Here is a 13,868-nt window from a genome sequence, read left to right as displayed (position 1 = left end):
CCCAAATTTTGAACCCGACGCAGCAAGCCTGCAAGTAAATTAGGAGAGACCAAATTGTTTGTAACTTTGTTCTCGAATTGTGGATCCAAATTCTGGTGCCGCCAAACATTTCAGGACAGAACCTTCCGTCTCCCAAATTCACAAACCCAAAATGGTAGGCCTTGGGCTGTCAAAATTGAGCTACCAAATCCAGATGGCGCCCAATTAACGCGAAATTTACTAACCCCTAAAACTGACCGGCAGATTGAGCATCAAGAGGTAACCCTTTCCGCAACAAGATCACAGGCAGAAAAGCTAAAATAAATCAGAATTCAGAAACCAAAACGAAATTGCTCCAGTCACAAAACCACAGATCAGAAGTTACAAAGTAACGCAATCTTCACAAGGGCGAGTGTCTCATAATAATGGGATGGACAAAACTTAAAATAGACCCAGAATCAAGAGCAGATATACTAAATTGAACACATAGTTAAACAAGCACCACTACTATTCCATCAGATAACAAACTTAATTCCACTTCATACAGAAAGAACACGATCAGGAACCCCAACATCTAACTACACCATCCATTCCACCCAAATTCCTGGAAGTAGGCATCACTACCAGGAAAAACAGGCCACGAGCTAAGGGGGAAGCCTATCGTCTACGACGAGGTGAACTTGGTGACGGCCTTGGTGCCCTCAGAGACGGCGTGCTTCGCTAGCTCGCCGGGGAGGACGAGGCGGACGGAGGTCTGGATCTCCCTGGAGGTGATGGTGGGCTTCTTGTTGTAACGCGCGAGCTTGGCTGCCTCACCGGCGAGCTTCTCGAAGATGTCGTTGATGAAGGAGTTCATGATGGACATGGCCTTGGAGGAGATGCCGATGTCGGGGTGCACCTGCTTCAGCACCTTGAAGATGTAGATCTTGTAGGTCTCCACCGACTTCTTCGCCTTCTTCTTCCCCTTCTTGCCCTCGCCGCCCTCCTTGCCGGCGGACTTGCCCGCGGGGAGACGCTTCTCCGCCTTGGGCTTCTTCCCCGCCGGGGCCTTCTCCGCCTTCTCCGTCGCGGGCTCCTCCTCCGCGGGCTTCTTCGCCGCCGGCTTCTTCTCCGCCTTGGGGGCCATCGACGCGGCTGCGCTCGGGGTTGCTGTGGCTGGGATGTGGGTCGGTGATTTGGGAGAAGAGGCGGCGGCGAAGGCAGAGAGGTGGTTGTTGGAAGAAGAGGAGACGGGGGCGACGACTTTATAGAAAGAGAGAGGCGAGCGCTGATTGGTGGAGAGGCATTGCCGCGGATCGCTACATCCGAGCGGTGTGGGCCGTTGATGCGTCTTTGGATGGACGGCTGCGATGCGGTTTAGACGCGGATTGCTGACGTGGCGAAAATGATGGCGGAAGGAGGCGGAGGGGAATTGGTTTTCGGCGCGCGATGCGTCGTCTTCGGCCGATGGTCCCACTGGTCATAGGAACGGAAGCGGGAAATTCATTTCCTGTGCTGGCGCGTGGTGTGGACGCCAACCGGATCTGCACACGGGTCCCAGGTGTCGGTGAAGATTCCCAGCCACAACCACAGGTCCAAGCCAGAGCAGATCTAAAAAAAGTCCCAGCCACAGCCACGAGAAGTCAAAAACTTTTTTGGGAGATAATTTCCGATCTTTTTTAGGAAAAAATTCCGATTATTTTTGTTTATGGACCACTCAATTCGGATTTTTTTAGGAGTTTATAGTTTTGTGATATAGACTCAAGGCAACCACTTCTTTGCTTATCAAATTTCACCCTGTGATAATAAAAAACACCCTAACAATATACTCAATTCGATCACAAATACTTCACAATTTGATCAAAATCTTGTCGGACATTTTAAAATTTTGGCCACCAATAGTCTTCAAATACTTTGTTTGGAAACAACTATTTATTTAGATTTGTCTTGAAAAGTTTTTTAATAATCCATGCTTATTAGATATTATGATTATATTTTATTAAGAAAAGTGGTCGGAGATAAAAACCTAAAGAAAATGTGAAATGGGGAGTACATTGTATGATTCTTGAAGCATTAAAGAACAATTTTTGTATCATCAACTTGATGTGAACTATCGTGCATTGGTCGATGATAGTTATCATATGGGTACAAGATATATACTCCCTCCGTTCTTAAATATATGGCGTCGTTGACTTTTTACTACAACTTTGACCACCAATGTCTATTGAACGAGTTAGTTAACTAAAGTAAAATGTGTATTAGTATGTCTATTGTTAAATGTACTTTAGATTTAACTTGTAGATTTATCTATTTGCAAAAATATTTGTAGAAAAGACGAATAGCCAAACAAATGGAAAAAAAATAAATTGTATCATATATTTAAGAACGGAGGTAGTAATAATACTACACCCATTCCTAAACATAACACATTGGTATCTTTTTTCATTTGCTTCACTTTTTTGTTTCTTGTATTAAATTCTTATACATACAGGTGAATCTAAAGTCGGACCTAAAGTACATTTGATGGTAGATTTCGTGGTACTTATTTTATTTTACTTAACCAATTGGGTAAGTAATTTTTATTAGTCAAAATATGCTGTGAGAGTGGGTTGATTTAGTATTGTATATGTCGACACATTTTTTTCTAAAAAAACTTGATCAAAGTTAGAGAAATTTATCTTCGACAAAACTTAAACATCTTTCATTTTGGAGCGTACGGAGTATATTTTAGGGATCCACACGTGGCAATTTGAGAAAATTGTGTGTTGTTGGTATAAGCATTGTAAAATATGATTGTACATAGCTTTTTGTATGGTTAAGTGTTGTTGATGTGGACAACACTGCCCTTGATACAACCACACCTATGGGACACTAAGGGGTGTTTGGATACGAGGTGCTAAACTTTAGCAGAGTCACATCAGATATTCGGATGCTAATTAGAAGGACTAAATATGAGCTACTTACAAAAGTAATTGCACAAATAGAGTCTAATTCGCGAGACGAATCTATTAAGACTAATTAATCCATCATTAGCAAATGGTTACTGTAGCACCACATTGTCAATTCATGGACTAATTAGGCTTAATAGATTCGTCTCGTGAATTAGACTCCATCTGTGCAATTAGTTTTGTAATTAGACTATATTTAATACTCCTAATTAGTATCCAAATATCCAATGTGACATGTGCTAAAGTTTAGCAAAGTGTTTCCAAACACCCCCTAAGCTTACATGATTCACTCTCAGGTAATTCGTTCCTAGCTATCCATACATATTGTTCTTAGAATTGGATGCTACTAAATCATAGTGATGATTTATTTGTCTTTAGGAACAATGGGGAAGAACCAGATCGACATAAAGGCAGCTAAGAGAACAACCAGATTAGAACAAAGAGGCTGCAGATTGGACATGAAATTCGGACCACGCGTTCGGATCTGCAGGAAGCTCCAGATTGAGATGATCATAACTCTTAAATCCGAAGGGTGCCTGAGGTCCATGAGTACTCATTGAAAAGATCTTGAAGTCTAGTTTCACAGATTTGACCGGAGTTGGGAGGAATCGACCAAAGAACGTTCGGACCTCAAGGATGAACACAACCTCACCTTTGGCATTTGAGCCTTATATCCAGTCAGGCCCATGAGGAGGGTATCCTAGGGTTAGGAGAGCTCATCTAGGACCTCCTGGTTGCAGCCGCCCTATAAATAAAACTAGCAGCCACCATTTGAGACTTGGGTTTTGTTTAGATGCAAGTTAGCTTTACTACTTCCTTGTAAATGCGTGTGTCAGCTAGACTATCTGTTTTACTTGATTCAGAACCCCAAATCTATGTATATCAGATGCCCAAGGTCTGTGCGTTGTTTGCTTGTTTACCTGTCATTCGATTGCTTGCAGGTTCAAGGTTGTTCTTGGCATGGCAGGAACAATAACAAATCGGAGCTGGTGTAATTATCGCTAAGGCACAACGCCCCTGTTGGTCGTTGTAGTCGGGCAGCACAACGTCGATCCTCCACCAAATCGAGTTATCCTCACTCTCATCGAAAGATTGAGATCATCCCATGCCATATCAGTTGTTACTAGAGATCTGCATTAAACAATATCATATAGTCATGTTTCTACGAGTCATGGTTGGTATGGGTCGTCCATATGTCCAAATAGTGTTTTGTTGGAATACATATTGTGATGGAAAATTGCGATAGTCATGTATATATGTGGTGTATGCCCATGCCGGTGTCAAATAGTGCTAATCTATTGTATTTAGTAATCAAACACTAATAACTTTTTTTTGTTATTGTCATCTTTAAGGTATCTTTTGAATATTTTGCAAAAAATAGGGAGACAAATATGGTCCTTGGCATTTGGGAGAATGTCCACCTCTCGCTTAGGCCATTATTTTTTCACCTTTGGGAAAATGACATTGCCAACCATTTCAGTTGGCTAGGGAAATCCTTAATACCTTGATAGATTCATTAGTAAAATGGACAATCATCGAAAGATGGAAAAAAATCAATATTAGATTTAAACTCTAACCTTCGAATGTGTTTTTTAGTATATTTAGATCGGAAACCATTCCAATATTCCTTATCCTTTTATACTCCATCCCAAATTTACATTAGAACATTTAATAGGAAATGCACCTAAATTTATTAAATCTCCTACGCCTTTTCTAAGTACTTCACTCTCTATTTTTCGAGCTTTCATAACTTGCTACTATGGTCATTGGCTTAAAAGAAACAACTAAAGCGTGAAGTGTGCTGCCTAAACAATAGAATTTTGGAGATGTAAAGAAGAACCAGGGCAAGTGAAAAACATGGATATTGCTTATGAGGCACAAGCAAAAGAAACCCCTTGGATATAATTTAAAGAATAGCATGGTTCATCAAGATGAAATCTGCCATGGTCAATGGGTCAACCATATGTAACAAAGTTCAAGTTCTTCAAATATGGGCACATACCATATCTTGAGATTTTAATCAAATGTCATAGTAGCAAAAGTGTAAGCACATAGCCACTAATGTCTAGTCTAGTCATAACTATAGTCGCGTACAAATCCAGCTGTAATGAATTGTTGCCAAGGATGTATGGGTACAAAATGGTCATGGATGAGATCATGTTGGATATACTAGTAGGTTTTGATCTTTTCCATGTATGGGGATTGTTATGCTCTACTATGTGGCAGGCTAGTCATACAAGAGTTACATACATAGCTCTACATAGTTACACATACATGATGGAGAATATAGTTTACCATTTAAAAAACACTAAGGATAGATAAATGTTCTTTGGTTAGGTCCATTTGTTTCAACTTCCATCAGAAAATGCTACCCTTTGGATGAAACTCGCATCTAAAAAATTCATTCAGGAAACCATACAATGCAAAAGGATTAAATGACCCCTCGGGCCATTTATCTTTAATTTTTAGAGTTTTGTTCTTTTTTTTTCTTGACTTCATAATGCTATCAGTAGACTAGTGCTTTGCGGCCCCCCATCTTCCTCCTCCGTAATGCCTCCACCTCCTTCTTGTTGTATTTTTTTTCTTGTTTAGGTCTCGTTGTACTTTTTTTTTGTTTAGGTCTTAAGGATGAACGCCACTAAGGGGCTGTTTGGGAGCACTTCACTTTAGAAAAACCAACTCCACTCCACCAACTCCACACTTTCCTAGCTCCACTCCAACAACTCCAGAAAAATATGGAGCTGTTGCACGTGTTTGGTTGGAGGCAGTGCTCCAGCTCCAAAAACATGAGCACTTCTTGTGAATAGCCTATTTTACCCTTTGTGAACGAACCCACATGTCTGTCTCTCCTCTCTCTCCTCCCCTTCTTTCCTCCTGTACACGTCTCTCCTCTATCGCAAGTTATATGTGTCCATGCACCCTCTGGCCTCTGCTGAACGGTGAGTCCATCATGATGAGATGAAATCAGTATGAGCTTCTAAAAGACATTGATCATTCATGAAGGCAGCCAGCAGTGTTCTAAAAACTAACGCATGCCAATAAACATGTTTGCTCCCTTCAAATTGCTCCTTCCTTATCGATCTATCAAATCTCATGCATGGTGCTTTGCTAGGTACTGGTAAATCGGCATCTCTAGCTATCCAGCTAGCTAATCCCTGAAACAGTGCCTGAAGAAGAACACCGGATAGATGAGATATTTTACAATACAAGTTGATCTGCCCAAACGCAGGGGCGGGCGCGGCAGGCGGCGCGCGGCCGGCGACGGGCGGGCGGCGCGCGGCCGGGGCGGGCGGGCGGCGCGCGGCCGGGGCGGGCGGCGGCCGGGCGGGCGCGGCGGGCGGAGCGGCGGCCGGGCGGCGCGCGCCAGGGAAGGGGACGACGGGATGGAGGAGCGACGGGAGTCTTTTCTTTTCCGTGAATCGAACCGGTACATGTGTGTAACGAGTGGCAATGGTGGGTAAATACCCACCAACTCCACGAGGATGTCTGTAAAGGGGGTTTTTGGAGCACCTCTTGAGGTACTCCACCAAAAACGTGGATCTACCCCCTGCTCCACCTTTTTTCCTGGAGCCGGAGTTGCTGGAGCCGAACGCGTTTGGCTGCGATTTTTTTGGAGTTGGTGGAGTGGAGTGATTTTTGGTGAAGTGAAGTGCTCCCAAACACCCCCTAACTCTTCATTGCCTAGAAGCACTGGCGCCCTAGTATCGATCGCACAGGGACCCTTACCACTACAATCTATGGAGCTTTGCCAACAATCAACAAAGGATTCTTCATGCCACCCTTATTGTGCATTTGGTGTAGCCACCACGCCACCAGAAAAGCCAGAAAAGAGGAGCAATGCATGCCAATGATGAAGGTTTGTTGCAGGGAGGGAGCCAAAAGAATTATTGTGCCAATGGTGATGGTTAGCTGCAGGGAGGGAGCCAAAAGAATTATTGACAACCATAAGGAAGAAGGGCTCAGGTGTCACTTGCTGCATGTTTATCGAATTTTTTTATTTTTATACCTTTTCTTTTACGATTTTGTAGAAATAAATAGATAATTTAAAAATTTATAGAAATAGAACCCTACCGCCGGATTAAACGGCGGAAGCGAGTTACCGCTAGTTGAACCGACGGTAACTTCCCTCCTATAGATAATACACTTTCAAAAAGTTATAACTAATTCATATGAACTCGGATGGAGATAAACTTTATATGAAAATTGTAGATCTCGACGAGATATACAACTTTGTAGTTCAAATTTTTTTCATTTAGTGTCATCTTGGTGCTCAAATAATCGACACTTTAAATCAAGATAACACCAAATGAAAACAATTTGAACTACAAAGTTGTAGATCTCGTCGAGATCTACAATTTTTATATAAAATTTATCTTTATCTGAGTTCATATGAATTAGTTATAATTTTTTGAATGTGTGTTGCCCAGTTTCAGATCTAAAATTTGAATTTTAGATCTGAAACTTGTATCGATTATTTGAGCACCAAGATAATACCAAATGAAAAAAGTTTGAACTACAAAGTTGTATGCCTCATCGAGATCTATAATTTTTATATAAAAGTTTATTTCCATCTGAGTTCATATAAATTAGTTATGATTTTTTAAAAGTGTACTCGCCGTTTGATCCAGCAGTAGGGCCTATCCTGCAAATTTTTGATCGAGTATTTATTTCTGCAAAATTATAAAATAAAAAAAATCATGTTTATCACCGTTAAACCCATTGCCTAATATTGCCGGATGTAAGGACAAGAAAGCCCAATTGCTGGGAGGAGCAATGCTTCAAGGATAGGAAACTTTGGGTGGATTGAGTGCGAATTATACGGGGTAGCCGTGTGGTGTGGCCGCCTGCCATATGCTATGGTACGAGAGACAATTCGTAAGTCGTAACACCTGAATTTCATCAGATCTAGCAATTTATATACATGCTATAAGTTTGATAGTAAACTACTAAACCCGTTACTGATGGTAAATTGCACGTAGACGGTTGTAATTGATTTGTAGATATTATTGGATTTTAATTATATATATATTTTTTTTGTGAAAAAGGATTTCAATCATATTGACAACGCTATGGATGAAAAATACTTCTACACAATTAGAAAAATGGTAAAAATTCGAATGTTGTTTACACGTTGGATTTCAAATCATGTTTAAGTGGTTCACGCATCAAGTACCGGTGATCGCGCTAACAGCCACTCGGGAATCGGGATCCCCACTCTCTCTCTCTCTCTCTCTCTCTCTCTCTCTCCAGTCTCCAGCGGCAGAGGCCGGAGCTCGCTCCCAAAATCCCCGCGGCGGCGCGACCTCCGGCGATCCCCCGCGCCGTCCCCGATGCCTCCTCCGCCACTCCGGCACCCCGCCGGCCACCCTAACGCCGGGCCCACTACCTCAGATTCAGGTATGGTTAAGCTCCTAGGCGACATCCTCCACCATACCGCCCCATCCACCTGGTCGTCCGCCCTCGCCGCGCCGCTTCTGCGCAGCCGCCTCGCCCCGGCGCATGTCTCCTCCCTCCTCCTCCTCCCGGCCTCTCTCCGCCGGCCCGATCTCTCCCGCCGCTTCCTCCTCCTCCTGCCACCCGAGCTCGTCTCCCCGGTCTCCCTTTCCCTCCTCGCCCTCTCCTTCCTCTCCTCCTCGCCCTCCCCATCATCTTCTGCATCCTCCCCGCACGCCGCCTCCCTCCTGCTCTCCCTCGCGTCATCCACTCCGTCCGCGTCGTCCTCATTTTCGTCACTCTCACATGCTAATTCACTCGCCAGGTTCCGTCCTGGCGCCGCCACCGCTGCCACCACGCTGCTCGCCTCCTCGTACCTCCGACTCCGCCGCGCCCGCGACGCCGCCGCCGTCCTACGCCTATCCCTATCGTCCGGCATTGCTGTGAAGCAATATACCGCTTCTCAGATACTGTTCGCTCTCATCAAGATCCGGCAGTTTGCTCTTGCCCGCGACCTGTTCGATCAAATGCTTGGGACAGGTGTTCGCGTGGACGAGTACATTTACACGGCTGGAATTCGAGCTTATTGTGAGACAAATAATTTGGATGGTGCAAGGGGGCTATTGGCAAGGATGGAATGCAAGGACATCAAGGGCAGTGCTGTGCCATACAATGTGCTAATGTATGGTCTCTGCAAAAACAATCGTGTTCATGAGGCAGTGGAGGTGAAGAATGGCATGGTGGAGAGAGGAGTTACGGCTGATGAAGTTACATACCGGACTCTTGTTTATGGGTTTTGTCGGACTGAGGTACTGGAAATGGCATTGGAAATGACTGATGACATGCTTAGGCTGGGGTTTGTGCCATCAGAGGCCAGTTGCTCCTTTATGCTCGATGGGCTACGGAAGAGAGGGTGTGTCGAGGAGGCCTTCAGGTTAGCTTGTCACTTGGGTGAGTTGGGCATGGTACCAAACCTGTTTGCGTGTAATGCATTGATTGATAAACTGTGTAAGGATGGAAGATTTAGTGAGGCAGAAAGGCTCTTCACAGGGATGGGAAGCAGGGGTCTAGAGCCAAATGAAGTGACCTATGCTATATTGATACATTCCCTGTGCAAGAGGGGAATGATGGATGACGCACTTTGCATGTCTGATAGGATGAGGGAGAATGGAATCAGAGTTACAGCTTATCCATACAACTCTTTAATTAATGGTTACTGCCAATGCGATGATTTTGACCAGGCAAGGAAGTTAATGAATGAGATGGTTAAGGAGGGATTAACACTGAGTGCAGCATCATATTCCCCCCTTATAGCTGGTTTATGCCGGAAAGGGGATCTAGCCAGTGCAATGGAGCTCCACAATGAGATGGCCAGGAATGGTGTTTCAGGGAATGTTTATACATTTACAGCGCTTATCAATGGTTTCTGCAAGGACAGAAATATGGATGAAGCTGCTAGGTTGTTTGATAAGATGATTGACTGCTCCCTAGTACCAAATGAAGTGACTTTTAATGTCATGATAGACGGGTATTGCCGTGTAGGCAATGTTAGGAAGGCATTCCAGTTATATGATCAGATGGTGGATAGGGGCCTAACACCTGACAATTACACTTACAGGTCATTGATCAGTGTACTTTGTTTGACGCTAGGTGCCTCGAAAGCAAAGGAATTTGTTGATGATCTAGAAAATAGCTGTGCCATGCTAAATAGTTTTAGCTTAACAGCACTTTTGCACGGATTGTGCAAAGAAGGAAGGTTAACTGAAGCATACCATGTTTGGAATGAGATGGGAGCACGGGGGTTCAACCTTGATCTTATCAGTTTTACTGTAATTGTATATGCAGCTCTGAAACAGCATGACAAGGAAAAAGCAACCATGTTGATTAGGCAACTGAAAGAAAAAGGTGTGAAGCCAGACAATGTGTTCCATACATGCATGATTGATGTGCATTCAAAGGAAGCAAATATAGTTCAAGCTTTAAACTGCTGGGATAAGATGATAGCTGATGGATGCTCTCCTAATGTTGTCACATATACAGTTTTAATAAATAATCTCTGCAAGTCTGGATATTTGAGCAGCGCAGAGATCCTTTGTAAAGAAATGTTAGCTGGGCGCTTTCTACCTAATAGCTTTACTTATAATTGCTTTCTTAATTATATGGCAACTGAAGGAGAGCTGGAAAAGGCTAAAGTTTTACATGCAGCCATGCTTGAAGGCTGTTTAGCTAACACAGTGACATTTAACACATTGATCAAAGGGTTCTGTAAGGTTGGGCAGATCCAAGAGGCAATTGACCTTATGCAGAAGATTACTGAAAGCGGTTTCTTTCCTGATTGCATCAGCTATTCTACAATAATAAATGAGCTCTGTAAGATGGGTGACACAAATAAAGCATTTGAGCTTTGGAACGAAATGTTATACAAGGGACTGAAGCCTGATATTGTGGCATACAATATTTTGATACGCTGGTGCAGTATCCATGGTGAATTTTGTAAGGGTTTAGGAATTTACAGTGATATGCTTAAGAATGGGGTGCAACCAAACTGGGATACATATGGAGCTCTTTTCATAGGAGCTTCTTTGATAACCAGGAAGGGAAAAACTTTACTGTTGACGACCTGATGTGAGCAATTTTTTTTCATGTTCTCATATACTGGAATCGGCTGATTCAAGAAGGGGTGCCAGATGGCAAAATCATTCAGTCACTGAACTGTTGCTTCATATACAAGTGCCCAAACCATACATGTGCATATTGACTCTTTTCTATGTTTTAACAGATGGACTCTGGTAGTTAAGGTAAGACATCTGAGATCATCACTTTTCTATCAACTTGGTATTTTGCAATTGGTGTTTAGGGAATTGTATTTTGCTGTTTCATTATAGCCAGCTTTTGATGTCTGCCGTTTAAACATAGCCATGTTTTGATGTTGTTTTCCTTTCTGCCACTTTGCATAGCGGGTAATTGCCCTGCTTGGCCCAAAATAAGCTGATTAGGAATTAAGGATAGGACAGACTTCATCTTAATTAAATCTTTGTTGATGTCTGTAACTGTATGGATGACATGGAGAAATCCATGTTTAAACATTTACTTAAATATCAAGCTGGGATTTATGTGCTGAACATTCTTTTGAACGAAATTTTAAGATACATGTTGTTCAACATGGTGACACCTCATACTATTATCATTGCAGCAGTGATCTGGTTTGCTTGAGGCCCCAAGCATATCAGAGGGAAACCTGGTGCTTGGAATCTTAGTGATTGCAGAACTTTTGATGCTTCAGCAAGATATTGCCATAAGATAATATATCCGAGCATATGCTGTTTCTCATCTAAGCTCAACAAGCACAAACATGGTTTCAATACCTGCACGGTGTATCACTACATCCTATACATTTTTGCCTGTCAGTGCGTCATAGCCATGAAAACAAGCTAATATATTATTTGCTGAATAAAAGAAAACTGAGTGTGTATTGTAATTTGTAACAGGACACTATTCGTTGAATGGTACGTCTTGCTCCATGAAACACTGAACATGCCGATTTTCCACACATCTTTCCGGTCACTCATACAGCCGCCAAACTTCCAGGTCCCCAGTGTATTAGTTTCTTCACTGCAAAGCAACTTTTCTTGTTTCTTGGGACTGAAAACTTACTACAGCAAAGGTGATTTTTGTAGCACCATTTTTTTTTTCAACTTTGTTTGCTTCTGTTTACAGCAGTTACTTTCACCTTCAATAAAGGAGTACTTCTGAATCTGATAAACAATTTTCAACTGTTGCTTGGTTTCAGGAATACTGCTAAGTGATACCGGACTCCCTTGGTGGTTTGCGTTCATCCGTCCAAGATGGAGGCTCCTCATCCGTCCAAGATGGAGGCTCCAGCAGATCTCTTCATTATCTGTACAGATTGTTGTTACATGTAGGAACAACTACCATTCTGTAACATTGTACTGTATATGCTTCAACCCTTAGAGACACGAAAACGAAATGAACCAGTAGCTTTCGTGGTAAAATGGGCTATAAGAAGTACAGGTAAATTAATTTTATTTCAGGAACCGAATCAATGTTTCAGCGGTCAGCTGCTCGAGGACTCAGGGAATATATGTTCTTTTTGTTGGTTCATGGAATCATGGAAATGGAAGTGCCATTGACAACGCTGGCTCACTGGCTATGATGATTGCCATTGTCTGATTGTTCTGTTGTTCTTTTGCCCCTGCTTCTGTGATCATCACATTTTCACAGATGTACCTTTTTGTTTCTTCAGTTGCAGCGTCTGATACGTTGATTGCAGTACTTTAGTGATAGCTGATGTTTTGTGTGGAAATGCGGGCACGGTCTACAAATCAGAGGCCATGCACGAGCACAAATGTTTGCATCACTGACTACTGGGCCCAAGGGCATGCCATCCAGTAGTTACCGACAGCTGGGCCTGCCAGGATATTGGGGAAAAGGACTCCGAGAAGTGTGCACGAACGAAAAGTTGGAGCAAAGTGATGACCGTGCGATCACAATGGACGGTCGAGGCGACGAAAGGACTTCGGGCTCACGAGCCAGGGCGGAGAGATGGCAGCGAAGTCATTGGCTCATGGTGGGAACTCGGGAGGATAATCATGGTTTCGGCAATCAACGAAGTGGTGACAATGGCTTCGAGACACTAGCCCACACGATCCTAGTTGTAAAACGATAAGTTGTAAAGTGTGTGAAAAAGTGGCGTAATGTTTATGTAATACCCTCGAATATGCTTTGCATAAAGTGATAAAAGAGGACGAATGATTGTAAAGTATAAAAATTACGATCTATAAAACCGAGAAGAATGTAATAGGGTAGGTTCTGGATGCAGGAAGAGTTCTGTCGACGTCATTCATAGTTTTTCATCGTTCCGGTTTCCTTCATTTAAGGGGTGTTTGGGAACACCCTATTAAAGTTTAACACCTGTCATATCGCATGTTTGGATGCTAATTAGGAGGACTAAACATAAGCTAATTATAAAACTAATTGCACAGATGGAGTATAATTCGCGAGACGAATCTATTAAGCCTAAGGGGGTGTTTGGATCCTGAGCTAAAGTTTAGTCCGTGTCACATCGGATATTCGGATGCTAATTAGGAGGACTAAACATAAGTTAATTACAAAACTAATTGCAGAACCCCTAGGCTAAATCGCGAGACGAATCTATTAAGCCTAATTAATCCACCATTAGCGAATGTTTACTGTAGCACCATATTGTCAAATCATGGACTAATTAGGCATAATAGATTCGTCTCGCGATTTAGCCTAGGGGTTGTGAAATTGGTTTTGTAATTAATCTATGTTTAATACTCCTAATTAGTGTCCAAACATTCGATGTGACAGGGGCTAAAATTTAGCCCGGGGATCCAAACACCCCCTAATTAGTCTATGATTTGACAATGTGGTGCTACAGTAACCATTTGCTAATGATGGATTAATTAGGCTTAATAGATTCGTCTCACGAATTAGCACAAGGTTCTGCAATTAGTTTTATAATTAACTTATGTTTAGTCCTCCTAA

At 42.7% G+C, this 13,868-nt stretch overlaps 2 protein-coding genes across 9 annotated transcripts; one reads left to right on the top strand and one right to left on the bottom strand.

The window, feature by feature from the left end:
* Positions 1-469: 469 nt before the first annotated feature.
* Positions 470-1,203, bottom strand: LOC117855971 (histone H2B.3). Its single transcript, XM_034738375.2, has one exon. The coding sequence runs from the start codon at positions 1,103-1,105 to the stop codon at positions 644-646; it is 462 nt and encodes a 153-aa protein (XP_034594266.1). The 5' UTR covers positions 1,106-1,203; the 3' UTR covers positions 470-643.
* A 6,905-nt stretch (positions 1,204-8,108) lies between these two features.
* LOC117857481 (uncharacterized) lies at positions 8,109-12,433 on the top strand. Of its 8 annotated transcripts, XM_034740156.2 has the most exons (5): positions 8,109-11,137; positions 11,533-11,742; positions 11,828-11,845; positions 11,928-12,003; positions 12,130-12,433. In XM_034740156.2, exon 1 carries the CDS (start codon positions 8,237-8,239, stop codon positions 10,961-10,963), a length of 2,727 nt encoding a protein of 908 aa, XP_034596047.1. In that variant the 5' UTR covers positions 8,109-8,236; the 3' UTR covers positions 10,964-11,137; positions 11,533-11,742; positions 11,828-11,845; positions 11,928-12,003; positions 12,130-12,433. The 8 variants fall into 8 exon arrangements, with proteins under 8 accessions (XP_034596047.1, XP_034596048.1, XP_034596043.1 ...); XM_034740157.2 differs by lacking the exon at positions 11,533-11,742; XM_034740152.2 differs by having other exon boundaries at positions 11,536-11,742; positions 11,828-12,003.
* The last annotated feature ends 1,435 nt before the right edge of the window (positions 12,434-13,868 follow it).

This window comes from Setaria viridis, chromosome 5, assembly GCF_005286985.2.
Source record: "Setaria viridis chromosome 5, Setaria_viridis_v4.0, whole genome shotgun sequence".
Taxonomy (NCBI): domain Eukaryota; kingdom Viridiplantae; phylum Streptophyta; class Magnoliopsida; order Poales; family Poaceae; genus Setaria; species Setaria viridis.
This window is presented reverse-complemented; position numbering and strand designations above follow the sequence as displayed.